The following is a 20,882-nucleotide window of genomic DNA, read 5'->3' on the forward strand; positions in this document are numbered from 1 at the left end:
CGCAATTTATTATTTTTCTTTATTAAAACCCATAAAAAATGTAATAAAAATGGATCACTGAGGCCGTGTTCACACATAGCGTAAATGCTGCATTTTTTCTGCAGGTGTCCGCGCGACGAGTGCAATAACAATGTTCTCTGATAATTGCGTGTTTGCGGTATTTTTTATACATTGTCCCCCTTTTTTGATACATGTTTGTTGCTGATGTGAATCCTGAAGCTTATAAAGAAAGAAACACCAAATCCGCACAGTTCAGCGGCGTCTTTCCACGCACCAGGAGCGGAGATTTCAGGACGTCTCATCCACTTTGCTTGGACAATTAGTCCGTGTTCACATGTAGTGTAAATGCTGCACTTTTTCTGCTGTTTCTTTGCACATTTATTCTGCTGTGTTTAATTGTCCAAGTAAAGTGTATGTGGTTCCATGAAAAGACGCCGCTGAATTCTGTGGTTTTCGGGGGGGAGGGGGGGGGTTTCTCTGGAGGTTTCTATGTGGAGCTTAAAAAAATGCAGGAAAAAGCTTCTCTGTACAATAAAAACACTTAAAAACGCAGATTCACATCTGAACCAAAAACACATTAAATAATGGAGAAAATGCAGCAAAAATGGAAAAAACAGAGAAGATAGTTATTGTGTAGTTTGGTGCAGACAATAACAAAAAGAAACAGAATTTATGCAGCGTGTGAACACGGATTTATAGGCACAAATAAGCATGTCATATAGTGACACAGAAATATAAAAAATTCTGACTGCTATAAATATGAATGAACAGTCCGGGGCATCTGCTGAATGACCCTTACTGCCAAATGGGTGTGGCTAGGGGTGTGGCTAGGGGCGTGGTCAAAATTTGTCCCTCTTTCCTTTCTTGAAAAGTTGGGAGGTATGGGCTCCACTCCGTACACCTCGTACACACACGGCTCCGCTCCGTACACCTCGTACACACGCGGCTCCGCTCCGTACACCTCGTACACACGCGGCTCCGCTCCGTACACCTCGTACACACACGGCTCTGCTCCGTACACCTCGTACACACGCGGCTCCGCTCCGTACACCTCGTACACACGCGGCTCCGCTCCGTACACCTCGTACACACGCGGCTCCGCTCCGTACACCTCGTACACACGCGGCTCCGCTCCGTACACCTCGTACACACGCGGCTCCGCTCCGTACACCTCATACACACGCGGCTCCGCTCCGTACACCTCATACACACGCGGCTCCGCTCCGTACACCTCGTACACACACGGCTCCTCTCCGTACACCTCGTACACACACGGCTCTGCTCCGTACACCTCGTACACACACGGCTCCGCTCCGTACACCTCGTACACACAAGGCTCTGCTCCGTACACCTCGTACACACACGGCTCCGCTCCGTACACCTCGTACACACAAGGCTCTGCTCCGTACACCTCGTACACACTTGGCTCTGCTCCGTACACCTCGTACACACACGGCTCCGCTCCGCACACCTCGTACACACAAGGCTCTGCTCCGTACACCTCGTACACACACGGCTCCGCTCCGTACACCTCGTACACACACGGCTCCGCTCCGCACACCTCGTACACACTCGGCTCTGCTACATCCACACTGTAAACCCCTCCTGACCCCACACATAACCTTCCCCTCATCCAGCACCATGACACCCAGCACAGCAGAGCCCTGCATACACTGAGGAGCTGATCATGTGACCCCTGACTCCTCCCCTCCATGTGACATCATCACAGGTCCTGGAAGCACAGAGCAACCATATATCTAGTGTGCGGCTCTGCAGGAGGAGGTGTGTGGAGATTCCCCATTACTGGGGCAGGGGGCATTAACCTCTTCAGCTCTGAGACTTTCTTGGAGTTTTTCTCTTGCTGATTTCTATGAATTGTGAGGTTTTTGTTCCTTTTCTTCTGATAGATACAGACGCCCCAACTATGAGAGGCCGGAAATGAGGAAACCCGTCTACCCTCAGTCCTCAGCCCCTTTCTGCCCTCGCTCCTCGGCCCCTTTCTGCTCCCACACAGTATAATGTTCCCCCAGAATGTTCTCATTATATGTTTCCCCTTATTCTCTCCAGTAATTGTATTATTACAGCGGATTGTTTATGATGTTACATCGTCATCTTCTCCCCATTCAGGTCCCTACAATATCGGATCCTCTCAGTGGAGATCTTCTATAGAAGAGAATTCTCCTGATTGCCCCGTGAAGGATGGATATGGACAGGGACAAGATGGCGGAGAGGATATTACACCTCACCCTAGAGATCCTCTTCCGGATTACTGGAGAGGTGAGATTCTGATGACGTCACATTACATCAATCTTATCTATGGGAATAACAGATGGACAGAACTGGAGAGGTGAGGACTCTGGAAATGTCTGGAGTGAGATTTCTTACTGTGTCTCTCCATAACCAGGATTACACAGTAGTGAAGAAGACCTCTAGTGAGCGCTGTCAGGCCCCTGTGTCTGAGGGATGGGGAAGACCCCTGAGCCCAATCACGGGGCCTCCACCTCACACCCCGATACATGAGGACATCAATGACCAGAAGATCCTAGAACTCACCTACAAGATGATTGAGCTGCTGACTGGAGAGGTGACACTGCTGGGAATGCTGGGACATTATACAGTAACGCTATGAAGGGATCGGGGGTGACGGTATCATTGTATGTGTCAGGTTCCTATAAGGTGTCAGGACGTCACCGTCTATTTCTCCATGGAGGAGTGGGAGTATTTAGAAGGACACAAAGATCTGTACAAGGACGTCATGATGTGTGTTCCCCAGCCCCTCACATCACCAGGTAATAGACAGGACTAAATACACACGGCCTATAATTATCTGTATGTAAGGAATGAATTCAGTCCCTGTATGTGTCTCCTCCAGGTCTATCCAGTAAGAGGACAGCACCAGAGAGATGTCCCCGTCCTCTTCTCCCACAGGACTGTAAACAAGAAGACCCCGATGTTCCTCAGGATCATCAGGTAGATGGAGAGAAGGTGCCATGAAATCTCCCTATGATGTATACACCGTGTGTAGAATTATTAGCCAAGTTGTTTTTTAGAGTTTTTTTTTATTATTGAGCAACAAGTATGTTCTCAATCAACCCAAAAGGATCATAAATATCAAAGCTTATCTTAGGAGGATATCTGTTTGTGCAGGTAACTATTACTGTTCAGAATTATTAGGCAACGTAATAAAAACCAAATATATTCCCATCTCACTTGTTTATTTTCACCAGGTAAACCAATATAACTGCACAAAATTTAGAAATAAACATTTCTGACATGCAAAAACAAATCCAAAAAAAATGAATGACCAATATAGCCACCTTTCTTTATGATGACACTCAACAGCCTACCATCCATAGATTCTGTCAGTTGCTTGATTTGTTTACGATCAACATTGCATGCAGCAGCCACCACAGCCTCCCAGACACTGTTCCGAGAGGTGTACTGTTTTCTGTCCCTGTAGATCTCACATTTTATGATGTACCACAGGTTCTCTATTGGGTTCAGATCAGGTGAAGTATGGGGGCCATGTCATTATTTTTTCATTTTTTAGACCTTTACTGGCCAGCCATGCTGTGGAGTAGTTGGATGCATGTGATGGAGCATTGTCCTGCAAGAAAATCATGTTTTTCTTGACCGATACCGACTTTTTCCTCTACCATCGCTTGAAGAAGTTGTCTTCCAGAAACTGGCAGTAGGTCTGGGAGTTGAGCTTCACTCCATCCTCAACCCGAAAAGGTCTCACAAGTTCATCTTTGATGATACCAGCCCATACCAGTACTCCACCTCCACCTTGCTGGCATCTGAGTCGGAGTGGAGCTCTCTGCCCTTTACTGATCCAGCCTCTGGCCCATCAAGAGTCACTCTCATGTCATCAGTCCATAAAAGCTTGGAAAAATCAGTCTTAAGATATTTCTTGGCCCAGTCTTGACGTTTTAGCTTATGTTTCTTGTTCAAAGGTGGTTGTTTTTCAGCCTTCCTTACCTTGGCCATATCTCTTTAGTAGGGCACACCTTGTGCTTTTTCATAACCCAGTAACGTTGCAGCTCTGAAATATGGCCAAACTGGTGGCAAATGGCATCTTGGCAGCTTCACGCTTGATTTTCCTCAATTTATGGGCAGTTATTTTGCGCCTTCTTTGTCCAACACACTTCTTGCGACCCTGTTGGCTATTTGCCATGAAACCCTTGATTGTTCGGTGATCACGCTTCAAATGTTTGGCAATTTCAAGACTGCTGCATCCCTCTGCAAGACATCTCACCATTTTGGACTTTTCAGAGCCCGTCAAATCTCTATTCTGACCCATTTTGCCAAAGGAAAGGAAGTTGTCTAATAATTAAGCACACCTTATATAGGGTGTTGATGTCATTACACCGCACCCCTCCTCATTACAGAGATGCACATCACCTGATTTACTTAATTGGTAGTTGGCTCTCAAGCCTATACAGCTTGGAGAAAGACAACATGTATAAAAGTATCAATTGATCAAAATGCTCATTTGCATAATAACTCTGGACACAGTGTAGACGTCTGTGAAGGTCTTGTGCTCAGTCTTGTTTTAGCCTCCAGTATTATATGTTTTATACTTGTGTAATGAGAGGGGTGGAGATGGCAGGATTAGAGCTGATCATAGCTGTGACTTCTCCATCTGTCTGTGACTTTTACAATATTTGTTTCAGGGTGAAGAGCTGACCCATATTAATACTACAGAGACATATGTGAGGGGTGATGAGCGGTGTAAAGAGGAGATTCCTACAGATAACCGCCCAGGTGAGTAGTGACCACTAAATGCAGAGAACTCACAGATTCTTCTCAGTCACCGGCTGTCGCTGCTTTATCAGCAGTGTAGTTCTATCAAATGGCCATCATTCTGCTGCTAGACCCCCATATGCCCCTCCAACCAAAACTGTCCCCATTATTTTGGGCATTGGACGCCCTTCTGTTAGAGTGAGATCTGTTTCAGCCAGATCGTACAAGTAGGCTCTATCTTATTGAGTCGCTCAGGGAAGGGGGTACTCAGTCCCGGGTGGTTGCAAATGTCACTTCGGGTGGCCGTTGCCCGGTCCCGTGCCCGGGGGACGCTTAATGAAATGGAAGGGGTTATTTACAAGGGATAATGAAGTTAATGTTCATGTGACGTCACCTGTGGGTTGTGGTTAAAGATAGGGAACCGCCGCTGCTAAATATGGGTACTCCCAGGGTTGGTGGTAATTGCAGCAGGGTATTAGGCCCTCTGCAGGTAGGGTCGTGCCTGGGAAATATATAGAAATAATGAAGACCACACAGAGTTGAATGAACAGTCTCTATTCACTCCGACCTCTGGGCCACTGGTTCAGGTCCCAGTAGTATCAGTGCCAATGTAGTGACCCAGGTTGCTCTGTCCCCGACACTTTCTGTTCTTTGGGTCCCTTAGCCTGAAGTGTTCGGGGCCCAACTGTCCCTTTTGGGGTATCAGTCTCCTTCTCCGTACGGCGGGCAGTGCGGACCCTGTGGGGAGGTAAGTGTCCAAACCCCGATCCTATGTTACTGCTGATGCCCCCGGATTACTTGGTTCGGTGAAATCCTTAGAGGTATTCCACCGTGCAGGTATTTATCAGACCGTATGGAACTGCATCTGATCTAGGGCCCTGTGCCCCGTGCATGCTCCAGTCCCACATATACTTGCCGTACCCGCCCTGGCGACCTCTCTCCCGTGACCCCGGGGTTACCGTTGCACGGACCCAGCTCGGACACGTCCGCACACCTCACTGTGTGCACTTGAACTTCTCTCTTTAACTGTCTGACCCCTCCCACTAAGCTGGCTAATCAGAGGACTCGTTCCTATCACCAGGCGACCATCCACTTATAGATTAACCCTGTGTGCCCAGTGTAGAGTGGGGAACTAGGATTTTGGTTGTGGTTTGGTGGTATCAGCACTAATACTCCTGGTCCTAGGAGGTAGGTCCTGCATCCCCTAGAGGATGCAGTTCTTTGTAGTGCCCTGAGTGGCTGAGGGGCGCTACATTCCCCCTTGGTTAAACACAGCACGTCCTCGGGCTTTAAGCAAAGTAGAGATTTATTGAATGGAAAAAAGTATAAGTTAATAATACAAAACAGTCTTCTCACGCAGGGGAGGCAATTTACTTGAACGTTGCAGCCATGAGCATTCCCCATCAACCCACTACCAAAAAAGGTCCCGGCCCCCAGAACCCTCTAAGGAGGCAGGTCACCAGTCCTTTTGGTGACCAGGTCTGGGCCACCTATATCCAAGACGTTTCCTCAAACCTTCCTCTCCTTGGTGGCGGTATCAGTGTCCTGATGGTAAAAGATGGATTACTCTGGAAGGCACACTCGGTGCAACTATTTACAGTACACAAGTTTGTGTTGGCTGCTGCCAGTCCTGCAGCCAAGGTCCATTTTTATCAAACATATCAAACATTATTAAAAGGGTGGTTCACCCATTTTTTTTATTTTCTATGAGTGTAACTTACCATTTTAGGTGTTTTCTTCATTGGCCTCTATTTGCACTTCTGACCCCCTGGTGCTGCGGCCGGTAGTATCCTCTTACGTCCCGTCAAGTTTCGGGCTCTCAAACTTGACGGTTACGTCAGAGGACACTGGCGCCACTCACATTGATTGACAGGGCTGTGGGCGGTGACTACTGCACGTTACAGCCCAGCATCGAGGGGAGGATCCGGAGGGCTCCAGTGTGGAGGGGTGAAGAGCGCGCCGCTTAGCATCCGTCAGATGTGGGAGGTACGGGGCGCCAGTGTAGAGTACAGGGGGGTTTCTTCAGCTGAAATCCCCCCTGTCACGCAAGTATGTGATCACAATATCTACCCGCTGTGCACTGCTCAGCTGTCAGGAGAGCCTGCGGTGTCGGCAGTGTGATCATGTGCTCCTAACAGCAGCACAGGTGACCGGACGCTGCATGGGACCAACTTGCTCCACTCTGTCACCTGCACAACAAGTCCCAGAGTGGAGACCGTTAGTGACATGTAGCATCCGGTCACCTGCACAACAAGTCCCAGAGTGGAGACCGTTAGTGACATGTAGCATCCGGTCACCAGCACAACAAGTCCCAGAGTGGAGACAGTTGGTGACATGCTCTGCTCTGACACATAGTGTGCTATATGTCACTATCTTGCTTCACTCTGGGACTTGTTGTGCAGGTGACCGGATACTACATACAGTTAGGTCCAGAAATATTTGGACAGTGACACAAGTTTTGTTATTTTAGCTGTTTACAAAAACATGTTCAGAAATACAATTATATATATAATATGGGCTGAAAGTGCACACTCCCAGCTGCAATATGAGAGTTTTCACATCCAAATCGGAGAAAGGGTTTAGGAATCATAGCTCTGTAATGCATAGCCTCCTCTTTTTAAAGGGACCAAAAGTAATTGGACAAGGGACTCTAAGGGCTGCAATTAACTCTGAAGGCGTCTCCCTCGTTAACCTGTAATCAATGAAGTAGTTAAAAGGTCTGGGGTTGATTACAGGTGTGTGGTTTTGCATTTGGAAGTTGTTGCTGTGACCAGACAACATGCGGTCTAAGGAACTCTCAATTGAGGTGAAGCAGAACATCCTGAGGCTGAAAAATAAGAAAAAATCCATCAGAGAGATAGCAGACATGCTTGGAGTAGCAAAATCAACAGTCGGGTACATTCTGAGAAAAAAGGAATTGACTGGTGAGCTTGGGAACTCAAAAAGGCCTGGGCATCCACGGATGACAACAGTGGTGGATGATCGCCGCATACTTTCTTTGGTGAAGAAGAACCCGTTCACAACATCAACTGAAGTCCAGAACACTCTCAGTGAAGTAGGTGTATCTGTCTCTAAGTCAACAGTAAAGAGAAGACTCCATGAAAGTAAATACAAAGGGTTTACATCTAGATGCAAACCATTCATCAATTCCAAAAATAGACAGGCCAGAGTTAAATTTGCTGAAAAACACCTCATGAAGCCAGCTCAGTTCTGGAAAAGTATTCTATGGACAGATGAGACAAAGATCAACCTGTACCAGAATGATGGGAAGAAAAAAGTTTGGAGAAGAAAGGGAACGGCACATGATCCAAGGCACACCACATCCTCTGTAAAACATGGTGGAGGCAACGTGATGGCATGGGCATGCATGGCTTTCAATGGCACTGGGTCACTTGTGTTTATTGATGACATAACAGCAGACAAGAGTAGCCGGATGAATTCTGAAGTGTACCGGGATATACTTTCAGCCCAGATTCAGCCAAATGCCGCAAAGTTGATCGGACGGCGCTTCATAGTACAGATGGACAATGACCCCAAGCATACAGCCAAAGCTACCCAGGAGTTCATGAGTGCAAAAAAGTGGAACATTCTGCAATGGCCAAGTCAATCACCAGATCTTAACCCAATTGAGCATGCATTTCACTTGCTCAAATCCAGACTTAAGACGGAAAGACCCACAAACAAGCAAGACCTGAAGGCTGCGGCTGTAAAGGCCTGGCAAAGCATTAAGAAGGAGGAAACCCAGCGTTTGGTGATGTCCATGGGTTCCAGACTTAAGGCAGTGATTGCCTCCAAAGGATTCGCAACAAAATATTGAAAATAAAAATATTTTGTTTGGGTTTGGTTTATTTGTCCAATTACTTTTGACCTCCTAAAATGTGGAGTGTTTGTAAAGAAATGTGTACAATTCCTACAATTTCTATCAGATATTTTTGTTCAAACCTTCAAATTAAACGTTACAATCTGCACTTGAATTCTGTTGTAGAGGTTTCATTTCAAATCCAATGTGGTGGCATGCAGAGCCCAACTCGCGAAAATTGTGTCACTGTCCAAATATTTCTGGACCTAACTGTATATTGCTTAGAAATATATACTGAAATATATACTATGAAATAGATCAGAAAGACCAAATGATAAAAGCTCTATTACCATGATTGGGCAGTGCACACAGGAAGGAGGGGAGGGAACAGTTTTGGTGGAGATCTGAGTGGGTGTGAGATAGATTGCTAGTTACTGCAAAGGATTATGGAAGTTGTAGTAACTGAACCCAGGAAGCCTGGAGAGCGATAAACTCCATCAGAGCTGGAGCCAGAAATGAGGATGTGCTGCTAGAGCACGATAAAAGGTAATATTGCTAAAATAGCATAATAGATGTGTGGAGAGGCCCATATTAGCAAGATTTGTGAGGAAAAAAAAAATCAGTTTTGGTAACTGGACAACTTCTTTAATTTGCAGCAAATCAGGTAACTTCTTCAGGGATTATGCAGGCAATTTTTTTTCAACATTTTTCAAAACATCACTTATCATTTTCAAGGCATTATATACCATTATTTACATTTATGAATTGCATATTTCTCTTAGAACTCTTACTCTCTGTATCTGAGTGGGGGTTGACCAAAATTGCTACGGGTTGATCTATGTATCTCTGGTCTCTCATCTAACCCCTGTTGTGTTCTGATGTATGTTGTTAGTGTCTCACTACTGTTTGTAGGTGTACTTGGCAATTGTCTACGTGTTCTTCGTAGGCCTGCAAGTGTATGGTCTGAGGGTTCTTCTTGAACTGCTTCTTCCACAGGTTGTGGGAATGTTATGACTGGTACAATGACTGCTCCATTGTACTGGGGCCAATTCTCTGGAAAGTCTCCCAAGACAGTATGAATCACTTTTTCTTTCTTCTCTTCAACTTGAGGTTGACTTGGCACTTCTTCTCTTGGTTTCAGTAGTTCTGAACATTTTTTTTTAAGAGGTCACGTGAGACAGTTGACTTTTTCCGTGATCTTCACTGATTAGACAGGTTTTCTGATTAAGTTTGAAGGTAGCACAACATAAGGTTCCTCTTCCCAGTGGTCATCTAATTTATGAATTCTCCTTTTTCTCTTGAGAACTGTTTCTCCGGGCGTAAAAGGATTAGCACATGCCTTCTTTTTGAAGTCTTTTTCTTGTTTTGCTTGACTGCAGTTTAAGTTTGCTCTACATAATATTATATTCTTTTATATTGAGCTTGATGGTTAGTGTCCCAATCTTCATCTGGTGATCTATTTTCTGGCATTTCAACCTCCATTTCGAGATCCACTGGTAGTCTTCCAGGTCTCGCTCTCATGAGATCTGCAGGAGTGCACTTTGTAGAACTTACTGAAATGTTGTTATACATATCTACCAGATCAGGCAATTTCTCCGGACACAGATTTCTCTCTTCAAGTGGTAGGGTCTGCAACAGGTTGATAACGAGGTGGTTCATCTTCTCACAGATTCCATTTGTTTGAGCATGGTAAGGTGTAGTACGTATCTTATTACATCCATATAAGCCACAGAATTCCCTGAAGATTTCAGCTTCAAAGGCGGGTCCTCTGTCTGTCAACACCTGTTCTGGGTAACCGTGAGGTCTGCAGAAATGAGCTTGGAAGGCTTTAGCTGCAGTGCTGGCTGTTAAGTCCTTGACAGGTACCACCACCAGGAATCTGGAGTAGTGATCCACCATTGTTAGAGCATAGGTGTAACCTGTTCGACTGGGTGTCAGCTTGACGTGATCCAGAGCAACAATTTCCAAAGGCTGCTTAGTAACGATGGATTGTAGTGGTGCCTTTTGACAGTTACCATCCTGTCTTCTCAGGTACAAGGACCAAAATTTCTGCACCATTCTTCTATGGTGGCTCTCATCTCAACCCAATAGAACCGGTCACGTAGTAAGGCTTCCAGTTTCTTCCAGCCAAAATGTCCTGCTTGATCATGGTACGCTTCTAGGACTACTGGCACATGGCTTTTTGGTATTATTATTTGACAAACCCTCTCATGTGTGTTAGGGTTAGTGAGGCTTCAGCACAGCTTCCCTCGATGAAGATACAGTCGACCCCTGTCTTTAAACAATTTCCGAGTCTCTCGTGGGGCTCCTGGACCCAAATGTGAGTTTGGTTGCACTATCAGCTCTTTGATCAATTTGACTGCAGGATCATTGTCTTGTACCTCTTTCCATCTGTGATGGGGTAATGGATCTAATGTTGTTTCTTGACGCATACTGTAGGGCTGATGGTCTCCCAAGTTAGGGCGATGGAAGGCTGGCAACTCAATCTATTCTAGTTCATCTACCCCTTCATCAGACTGGTGAGGCTTTCTGGATAACGCATCTGCGTTGGCATTCTTGCAACCAGCTCTATATTTGATGACGAAGTCATAGTTCACCAGTCTTGCCACCCAGCGTTGTTCTAGCGCACCCAGCTTTTCCGTATCCAGATGGGTCAGAGGATTGTTGTCAGTGTACACAGTGAATTTTGCAGCTGGCAGGTAATGTTTGAACCTCTCAGTTACTGCATAAAACCTTAGTCTTAACAACTTTTGTGTAAAATTATTTACTTTTATTATCGATATCAAAATTACATACATAAACAATTACTTAAAATTAAGAGATAGGAAAGAAAGAAGAGGGGAAGGGTACTTTCCCTGTTCTTTCACTTCTTATACCACGGGGGTTGGCGTCCTAGTCACAGTGACGCCCCCGTTCCACGATGACTCAGCTCCTATACTGTACCCTCCCTGGTTCTAATTCAAGTGCACTAACTTAAGGAGTGTAATATCCCAAAGCGATAACACCACAGAGAGAAAAGGTGCACAGTCCAAGGTGACGAATTTGTCTGTTTGTAGATAAAAAACAAAAAATTGCTGTCCAAGAATCGACCAAATGGACAGCAATTCTTTGTTTTTGTTTTTTATCTACAAACAGACAAATTAGTCACCTCGGACTGTGCACCTTTTCTCTCTGTGGTGTTATCGCTTTGGGATATTACACTCCTTGAAGTTAGTGCACTTGAATTAGAACCAGAGAGGGTACAGCATAGGGGCTGATTCATCGTGGAACTGGGGCGTCATTGCGACTAGGACGCCAACCCCCTGTGGTATAGGAAGGGAAAGGACAGGGAAAGTACCCCTTCCCGCTTCTTTATTTCCTATGCCTTAATTTTAAGTAATTGTTTATGTATGTATGTAATTTGATATTGATAATAAAAGTAAATAATTTTACACAAAAGTAGTTAAAACTAAGGTTTTATGCTAATATCTACTTTAAGTATCTTAGATTGGGATATAATTGAACCTCTCAGTTACTGCCCAGACTAATGCAAGGAACTCCAGCTTGAAGGAGCTATAGTTTTCGGGGTTCCTCTCAGTAGGGTGGAGCTTCCGGCTGGCGTAGGCAATCACTCTTTCTTTGCCGCTTTGTACTTGGGATAGTACAGCTCCCAGTCCCACATTACTGGCATCCGTGTACAGCACAAAGGGAAGGTGGTAATCTGGATACACCAGAATCTCATCTGTAAGTGCCAACTTCATCTGTATGAAGGAGTTTTCTTCTCCTTCATCCCATGTGAATGGAGGACCAAAATTCTTGCCCTTCTTGGTTTGTTGGTTTGTTCCACCAGGAGCTCTTGTAAGGGGGCTGCCATCTTGGTGTAGCCTGCGATAAACCTCCTGTAGTATCCCACAAGGCCTAAGAACTGACGTACCTCTTTGACAGTGGTGGGCCTAGGCCAATGCTTGATAGCAGTGTCCTTATCCATATCTGGTGCTACACCATCTGCACTGACCACATGTCCCAGGTACTGAACCTTGGGTTTCAGCAGATGACATTTGGAGAGCTTCATCTTCATCCCATACTTCGAAAGGGCTTTGAATACCTCTGCTAGGTGTTCTAGATGAGCTTCATAAGTCTTGGAGTATACAATCACATCATCCAAGTAGAGCAGGACGGTTTCGAAGTTGCGGTGGCCCCAAACAACACTCCATGAGCCTCTGGAATGTTCCTGGTGCGTTGCACAGTCCAAATGGCATGCTGTTGAATTTGCACAGACCCATGGGGGTAGCAAAGGCAGTCTTCTCCTTATTCTCCTCAGCAACTGAGACTTGCCAGTAGCCACTGGTTAGATCTAGGGTAGAGAAATAGTTAGCAGCCTTCAATGCGGCCAGCGACTCCTCAATACGGGGTAATGGATAAGCATCCTTATGAATGATCTTGTTGATCTGCCTGTGGTCCACGCACATCCTCATGGTGCCGTCTTTCTTAACCAGAACGAGTAGAGCTGCCCAGGGGCTGCAACTATCTCGAATGACCCCTGCCTCCTTCATGTTCCTCAACATTTCTTTGGCACATTGAAAGTGTGTGGGTGGTATAGGCCTATATCTCTCTTTGATGAGTGGATGGTTGCCTTGTGGGTATGTGATGTTGTACCCCTTTTATCCTCCAAAAGTCTAGTGGATGTTTGCCGAAGACCTGCTCATACTCTTGTACTACTCGGTAGACTACTTGTTTCTGATGTGAGGGTGTAGAGTCAGTACCTACATGCAGTTCTTGGCACCAACCCCCTAGCTGATTTTGGGTACTGTGATTTTCTGTCTGCTGGTGAGGTTGTGGGTTCAGCTGCCTGGATGGACTCCTCAGTGACAGTGAATAATTTAGCAACAGTAGCATATCTGGGCAATTTGGTCTCCTCATCCCTGTAATTCAACACTCGCACGGGCACTCTCCCATTGCGGACATCAACTACCCCTCTAGCTGTCAAGACCGTGGGCCAGTGCTCAGAGTGTAGTGGCTCTACAACTGCCTGGTAGTCCTGTCCGCTAAGGCCTATGGCCGCCCGACACCATATCATCATTTCACTTCTCGGGGGTATCACAATACGACCAGCATCAATCACCCGTACACTGCCAATCTCCCCATCAGACAAGTTTACCTGTTGCCTCTGCAGGAGGGCTCGGATTTTTCGCTTCAGGACCCTCTGCTGCCCAGCACCTGCAGTTTCAGCAATCTGTTGGAGCAAAAACAACAATTCTCCCAAGCAGTTTTCAATGACATTTGTCCCCAGACTCATTTTAGGGTTTTTATCACTAGCATCCTTTTCTACAATAATCAGTCCTTGTTTTTCCAGCTCCACTCGTCCCACCTTTATGGTCACCTCATTAAACCCAATCTGAGTCACTGGTGAACCGTTGACAGCATAGATGGTAAGGCCTTCATGGGGCCGGGTGAGTTCAGCATCTGACCAGAACCTCTTATACAGCACATATGGTTGTAACCTGCGAGCCGATGTCCAACAATGCAGAAGTAGGAATCCCACCTAAGGTGATGGATATGATGGGTCGTCCTCCTACATACCGGTCACGCCAATCAGTTTGGCCTTGTTGTCTTATTCCTGGGGATTGTCCCTTGGCCCCAGGGATCGCCTGTTTAAAGGACACTTTCTGGCGAGATGGCCGACTTTCTGGCACTTGCGGCAGATGGGTTGTCCAGATGCACTGTAGCGATCTCTGCTCCTCCCTCGAAGCGGTGGGGTTCTCCTTCCTCGCATCCAAGGGACATCCTCTGGGCAGTCAGCTAGATGAATCTTCTCCGCCTGCTTGACCTCGGGCTGGAGCTGCATCACCTCTAGGATTCTGGCCACATCTTTGCTCAGCTGCTGCACTTGGGAACACAGATCACTGGGAGCACATGGAGGCACCACCTGAGGTATAGCCTTTGCCACAATTAAAGAAGGGGGCTGCGGGGTAGAGTCATTGGCCTCAGGGGGTTGCAAAGCTTTGATGGCCCGGTCTTTAAGAACAACAAAGTTCACATTTGAATGTTCCAGGGCCCACAGCCACAGCTGCTTGCAATCCTCCACTGACTGTAAACCCTGCAAGAATTGCTCGATGATCATTTTATTTTCTTCTGGGTCACTGATGGGGTCTACAAGTTTTAGGGTCCGCAGCGCTGCCTGCAACCTCAAGGCATAATCTCTGATATTGTCCTGAGGGAGCTGTTTAGTTATAGAATCCCATGCGGTGCTCTGCCTCCGTGCGGGTTTCAAAAGCAATTTGGAGTTTTTCAAATAGTATTTATTGAGCCTCAGTCTGTATCCGACCAGGTCTCCACTTCCAGCTCTGCCGCACCTGTTAACTGTCCCAGTACAGATGCTCCTTGTTTACCAGTCATGGCATACATGTCCAACATAGTACAGATTTTCTTTTTAAATCCTAGCAAAGCGTCTGGTTTGCCATCATACTGGGGCATCCAGGCTGCGCCGGGTACATACGGTAAGATGATCGGCATTATCGGGCTGGCAGCGGGTGCTGCTGCTTGTGCCACCGGAGCTGTCCCGCTGCATTCCCATCTCCTTGCGCTGCCGTGGAAGGTGCAACCACACTCCCATTATCCGGTGCCGACATTTTTTCGTTTCCCCCTTGGTTATCTCTCACGACTCTCGCGGGAACTGGGCGCTCTGGGAGCTCCCGGGTCAGGTTACTGCCGACTTCCGCCTGCGCTAACAGGACTAGTGGGCGGGACTTGTGCTCGTGCGCTTTTGTATTTTCATGCTCTTTTGCCACAGTGATGGCGCAGCCAGTTTAATCAAAGATCGCGACAGTCAGTTTTGCACAAACAGTCCATTAAATGTAATCGTTAAGGCACACGTCACCTGGATTAACGGTTCTTGTAGGATCCTGTTCGTGACGCCAAGTTAAGCTGAGTCGCCCAGGGAAGGGGGTTCTCGGTCACGGGCGGTTGCAAATGGGAATGTCACTTCGGGTGGCCGTTGCCCAGTCCCCTGCCCTGGGGACGCTTAATGAAATGGAAGGGGCTATTTACAAGGGATAATGAAGTTAATGTTCATGTGACGCCACCTGTGGGTTGTGGTTAAAAATAGGGAACCGCCGCTGCTAAATATGGGTACTCCCAGGGTTGGTGGTAATTGCAGCAAGGGTATTAGGCCCTCCGCAGGTAGGGCTGTGCCTGGGAAATATATAGGTGCAATAATGAAGACCACACAGAGTTGAATGAACAGTGTCTACTCACTCCGACCTCTGGTCCACTGGTTCAGGTCCCAGGAGTATCAGTGCCAATGTAGTGACCCAGATTGCTCTGTCCCCGGCACTCTCTGTTTTTTGGGTCCCTTAGCCTGAAGAATTTGGGGCCCGACTGTCCCTTTTGGAGTATCAGTCTCCTCCGTATGGCGGGCAGTGCGTACCCTGTGGGGAGGTAAATGTCCAAACCCTGATCCTATGTTACTGCTGATGCCCCCGGATTACTTGGTATAGTGAAATCCTTAGAGGTATTCCACCATGCAGGTATTTATCAGACCATATGGAACTGTTTCTGATCTAGGGCCCTGTGCCCCGTGCGTGCCCCGGTCCCAGCGGTACTTGTCGTACCCGCCCTGGCGACCTGTCTCCTGTGCCCCCGGGGTCACCGTTGCACGGAACCAGCTCGGACACGTCCACACACCTCACTGTGTGCACTTGAACTTCTCTCTCTAACTGTCTGACCCCTCCCACTAGGCTGGCTAATCAGAGGACTCGTTCCTATCTCCAGGCGACCATCCCCTTACAGATTAACCCTCTGTACCCAGTGTGGAGTGGGAAATTAAGATTTTGGTTGTGCTTTGGTGGTATCGGCACTAAAACTCCAGGTCCCAGAGGGTAGGTCCTAGAGCATGCAGTTCCTTGTAGTGCCCTGAGTGGCTCAGGGGCGCTACACTATCCTCTACAGATTAGAGATCTGAGCAATTAGGGGTCTATATAATCTAATTTAAAAGTCAAATGACAGCGTCCATGAATGTGCAGACAACTTAGAAAATCATGAGAAGAAAAATCTAATGTGTATGGTGGAACCCTAAGAGAAAGCGGAGGGTAATGATGCTGGTGACGTCCTAGATTCTTAGTTTGGTGCCGTGTTCGCCAGTTGAATAAAGATTAATTACTCTCAGTGGGGAAAACTAAATAATCTTGTAGTTGATGAAGAGAGCTAAGTAGTCTGGGAAGCTTGCTTTGTAACATCATTTATTTCTTTGTCGCTCCATTGGGAGACCCAGACAATCGGGTGTATAGCTTCTGCCTCCGGAGGCCACACAAAGTATTACACTTTAAAAAGTGTAACCCCTCCCCTCTGCTATACACCCTCCCGTGCATCACGGGCTCATCAGTTTTATGCTTTGTGTTGAAGGAGGCACACATGCACTCATGCTCCCATTTTAGTCAGCAGCAGTTGCTGATTTTATCGGATGGAAGAAAAGAGGGCCCCTCACAGGGCCCCCGGCATGCTCCCTTCTCACCCCACTGAGTCGGCGGTGTTGTTAAGGTTGAGGTACCCATTGCGGGTACACAGGCAGGAGCCACATGCCGTTTTCCTTCCCCATCCCTTAGGGGCTCTGGGAGAAGTGGGATCCTATCCGGTCATCCAGGCACTGGGACCGGGCTCCCTCCGCAGCCCCTGAGGGAATCTGACGGACAGGAGACTGAGTATCATCAGGGACAGGGCCCTGCATCTACAGGTACTCTGTGTCCCCTTGGGGACGGTGCATAGAGCACCTGGACCTCAGACGCTGCAGCGACTGCAGTGATTGGTATGACGCCGGGACTACCGCGCCGACCGCGCCTGCTTGCCGGCCGCGGTTTTAACTTTAGTCCCCGGCTTTTGCGGCCTAGTGCCTTAAACTCCCGCCCCCGGCCCTGCCAGTCAGGGGGTAGGGCGGGACGGTCGGTCGGACGCCGACAGTGAGGGCTGGAGCACACTTGGCTGTCCTCCGCCCCCCTCACTATTCACTCTATGGCACAGATCCCCGCACAGGTACTCAGTGTCCCCTTAGGGACGGTGCATGGAGCACCTTGGATTTAGACTTGGCAGCGATTGCGGGGTTGGTACGGGACTACCGCGCCGACCGTGCCTGCTGGCCGGCCGCGGTTTTCAACTTTAGCCCCCGGCTTTTGCGGCCTAGTGCCTTAAACTCCCGCCCCCGGACCTGCCAGTCAGGGGGAAGGGCGGGACGGCCGGGCTGACGCCGACAGTGAGGGCTGGAGCAGACTGGGCTGTCCTCCGCCCCCCTCACTAATCACTCTACGGCACAGATCCCCGCACAGGTACTCAGTGTCCCCTCGGGGACGGTGCATGGAGCACCTTGGCCTCAGACTTGGCGGCGACTGCGGGGGTAGTACGGGACTACCGCGCCGACCGCGCCTGCTGGCCGGCCGAGGTTTTGAACTTTAGCCCCCGGCTTTTGCGGCCTAGTGCCTTAAACTCCCGCCCCCGGACCTGCCAGTCAGGGGGAGGGGCGGGACGGTCGGTCTGACGCCGACAGTGAGGGCTGGAGCACACTTGGCTGTCCTCCGCCCCCCTCACTTTTCACTCCGGGACTCCAGATTCCCGCACTTTTGGGGTTACGCCCACGGCCCCCTCTTCCCCAGTAAACGCCGACAGCCATGTTTTTAAGCAGCACACACTGCTTGAGCGGTCGGTAAGCCAGGTGGCTTCTTCCCATCGGGCTGGGCCACCTAGAGTGCTGAACTCTATATATATATATATATATATATATATATAATATATATATATATATATATATATATATATATATATATATATATATATATTAAATTAATATTGTATGCATCTTCACAGTTCGGCGGTACATACTCAGTGATCACTGTGAGCATTGCTCGGGCCATGTGGCACTCGCTCAGCGGAGCCTGGGGCACTGGTTGGACTCGGCCCGGGTAGAACCGCCGGCGTCCCCTGTCCAGACGGCAGGGACAGAGTTTGCAGCTTTTGCTGAAAAACTCTCTGAGTCACTTTCACAATCCAGGGCTCAGTCAATGGACATATGGTCTTCTAAGATACTAGAAGCTTGCAGCCCAGACCGGCCCCTTACACAGGCCCTGGGCACTGCGGGATCGCTCACAGGCCCCGCTCGGTCCGCGACGCAGCGGGCTCCTGGGGGGACCTCTAGTTATTACGTGGGGGACTCCGGCACGGACTGCAGTCCCAGACCGGCTAAGCGGGCTTGCTTAGAATCTTCCCCGACTTCATCAAGAGTCTCAGCTTGAGGACTCTCTAGAGGATGAGGCGGAGGTCGCAGCCCAGGACTCTGTCCGGACGTGGCTCTCAATGCTTCAGAGATGCTGTCCAGAAGCACAGGGCTTTCCCGGACAAGCGTTTTACTAAACGCATTAATAACACACGTTATCCCTTCCCCTCTGACGTGGTTAAGGGTTGGGCTCAGTGTTCCAAGGTGGCCCTCCAGTCTCTAGACGGGCGGCTAGATCCGTAGTAGCAGTGTCTGATGGTCCGTTGCCCCAGCCTTTGCAGCAGTGTGGGCACTCCAGGCTATCTCAGCTGCTCTGTCTGAGATTAATGCGGTCATACTCTGCTCTGCAATTAGCGTCTTCGACGTCCCAGGCGTCGGTATTTTCATCCTACGCCATGAATGCTGTCCTGGACTCGGCTTGCCGTACAGCGGTAGCATCCGCCAATCCGGTGGCAGTCCGCAGGGCCATGTGGCTACGAGAATGGAAGGCAGTCTCTGCTTCCAAGAAGCTCTTGTCCGGTTTGCCATTTTCTGGCGACCGATTGTTTGGCGCACAATTGGATGAATCGATTGAGCATTCCAAAGGAATGGACTCGTGCTTACCCAGCCCATACCAAAGAGACCTTAGCACCCTCAGCTAGGTCCCCATCTCATCGTCCAACAGGCTACAGAAGAGCCAGAGAAACTCTTCTGCATGGCGGTCCAGGTCAGGGGAGCGGTCTCCACATGTCCAAGACCGTTGGATGAGAGACATTCTGTCTCACGGTTACAGGATAGAGCTCAGTTCTCGTCCTCCGATTCGTTTCTTCACAACATCTCCGCCCTCCGAGCGAGCTGATGCACGTTTTCAGGCGGTGAACACTCTGAAGGCAGGAGGATTTGCGTTACTCGTTCCCCTTCAAGAACGTAGTCGCGGTTTTTACTCCAACTTGTTCGTGGTACCAAGAAAGGACGGATCATTCCGCCCCGTTCTGGACTTCACACTGCTCAACAGACATGTGAGAACCTGACGGTTCCGGATAGAATCTCTCCGCTTTGTCATCGCCTCGATGGCACAAGGAGACTTCCTAGCATCAATCGACATCAGGGATGCTTATCTCCATGTGCCGATTGCACCAGAGCATCAACGTTTCCTGCGTTTCACCATCGGGGACGAACACCTTCAGTTCGGGGCACTGCCTTCAGCATGGAAACAGCCCCACGGGTCTTCACCAAGGTCATGGCAGCAGTGGTGGCGGTCCTACACTCTCAGGGCCACTCGGTGATCACTTACCTAGACGATCTTCTAGTCAAGACACCCTCCTGGGTGGCATGTCAACACAACCTGACCATTGCTCTGGAGACTCTCCAGGGGTTCGGGTGGATCATCAAATTTCTAAGGTCAAAACTGACACCGACCCAATCACTGACTTACCTCGGGATGGAGTTTCATACTCTCTCAGCGATAGTGAAGCTTCCGCTGCATAATCAGCGTTCACTACAGACAGGGGTGCACTCTCTCCTTCGGGCCCAGTCACACCCCTTGAGGCGCCTCATGCACTTTCTAAGGAAGATGGTGGCAAAAAGGGAGGCAGTTCCCTTGCGCAATTTCGTCTGCGTCCGCTTCTATCGGACACCACAAATGGGACAGGAGGTCGACGTCCCTAGACAAGAACGTCTCTCTTCTTTCCACTTCCTGGGCGAAGGGAAAATCCTTCCGGCCCCCAGCCGGGGCTGTGGTCACAATTGGACGCGAGTCGGTCAGGGTGGGGAGCGGTCTTCCTCCACCACTCGGCTCAGAGAGCCTGGACTCCGACAGAGTCCTCCCTTCAGATCAATGTTCTGGATAAGGGCAGTGTATCTAGCCCTAAAGGCGTTCCAGCGGTGGCTGGAGGGCAGGCAGATCCGAATTCAGTTGGACATCGCCACGGCGGTTGCGTGCATCAACCACCAGGGCGGCACACGCAGTCGTCAAGCCTTCCGAGAAGTTCGGCGGATTCTGCTGTGGGCGGAAGCCACAGCCTACACCATCTCCGCAGTTCACATCCCGGGCGTAGAAAACTGGGAAGCAGATTTTCTCAGTCGCCAGGGCATGGACGCAGGGGAATGGTCTCTTCACCCGGA

At 48.7% G+C, this 20,882-nt stretch overlaps 1 protein-coding gene across 1 annotated transcript in view; it reads left to right on the forward strand.

The window, feature by feature from the left end:
• The first annotated feature begins 2,122 nt into the window (after positions 1 to 2,122).
• LOC142312985 (uncharacterized) overlaps positions 2,123 to 20,882 on the forward strand; it is a 140,146-nt gene continuing 121,386 nt past the window's right edge. The window contains 4 exon segments of the mRNA XM_075351974.1: positions 2,123 to 2,584; positions 2,666 to 2,789; positions 2,873 to 2,970; positions 4,677 to 4,767. Coding sequence (XP_075208089.1) covers positions 2,330 to 2,584; positions 2,666 to 2,789; positions 2,873 to 2,970; positions 4,677 to 4,767 — 568 coding nt within the window. The 5' untranslated portion in view covers positions 2,123 to 2,329.

The sequence above is a fragment of the Anomaloglossus baeobatrachus genome, chromosome 5 (assembly GCF_048569485.1).
Source record: "Anomaloglossus baeobatrachus isolate aAnoBae1 chromosome 5, aAnoBae1.hap1, whole genome shotgun sequence".
Taxonomy (NCBI): domain Eukaryota; kingdom Metazoa; phylum Chordata; class Amphibia; order Anura; family Aromobatidae; genus Anomaloglossus; species Anomaloglossus baeobatrachus.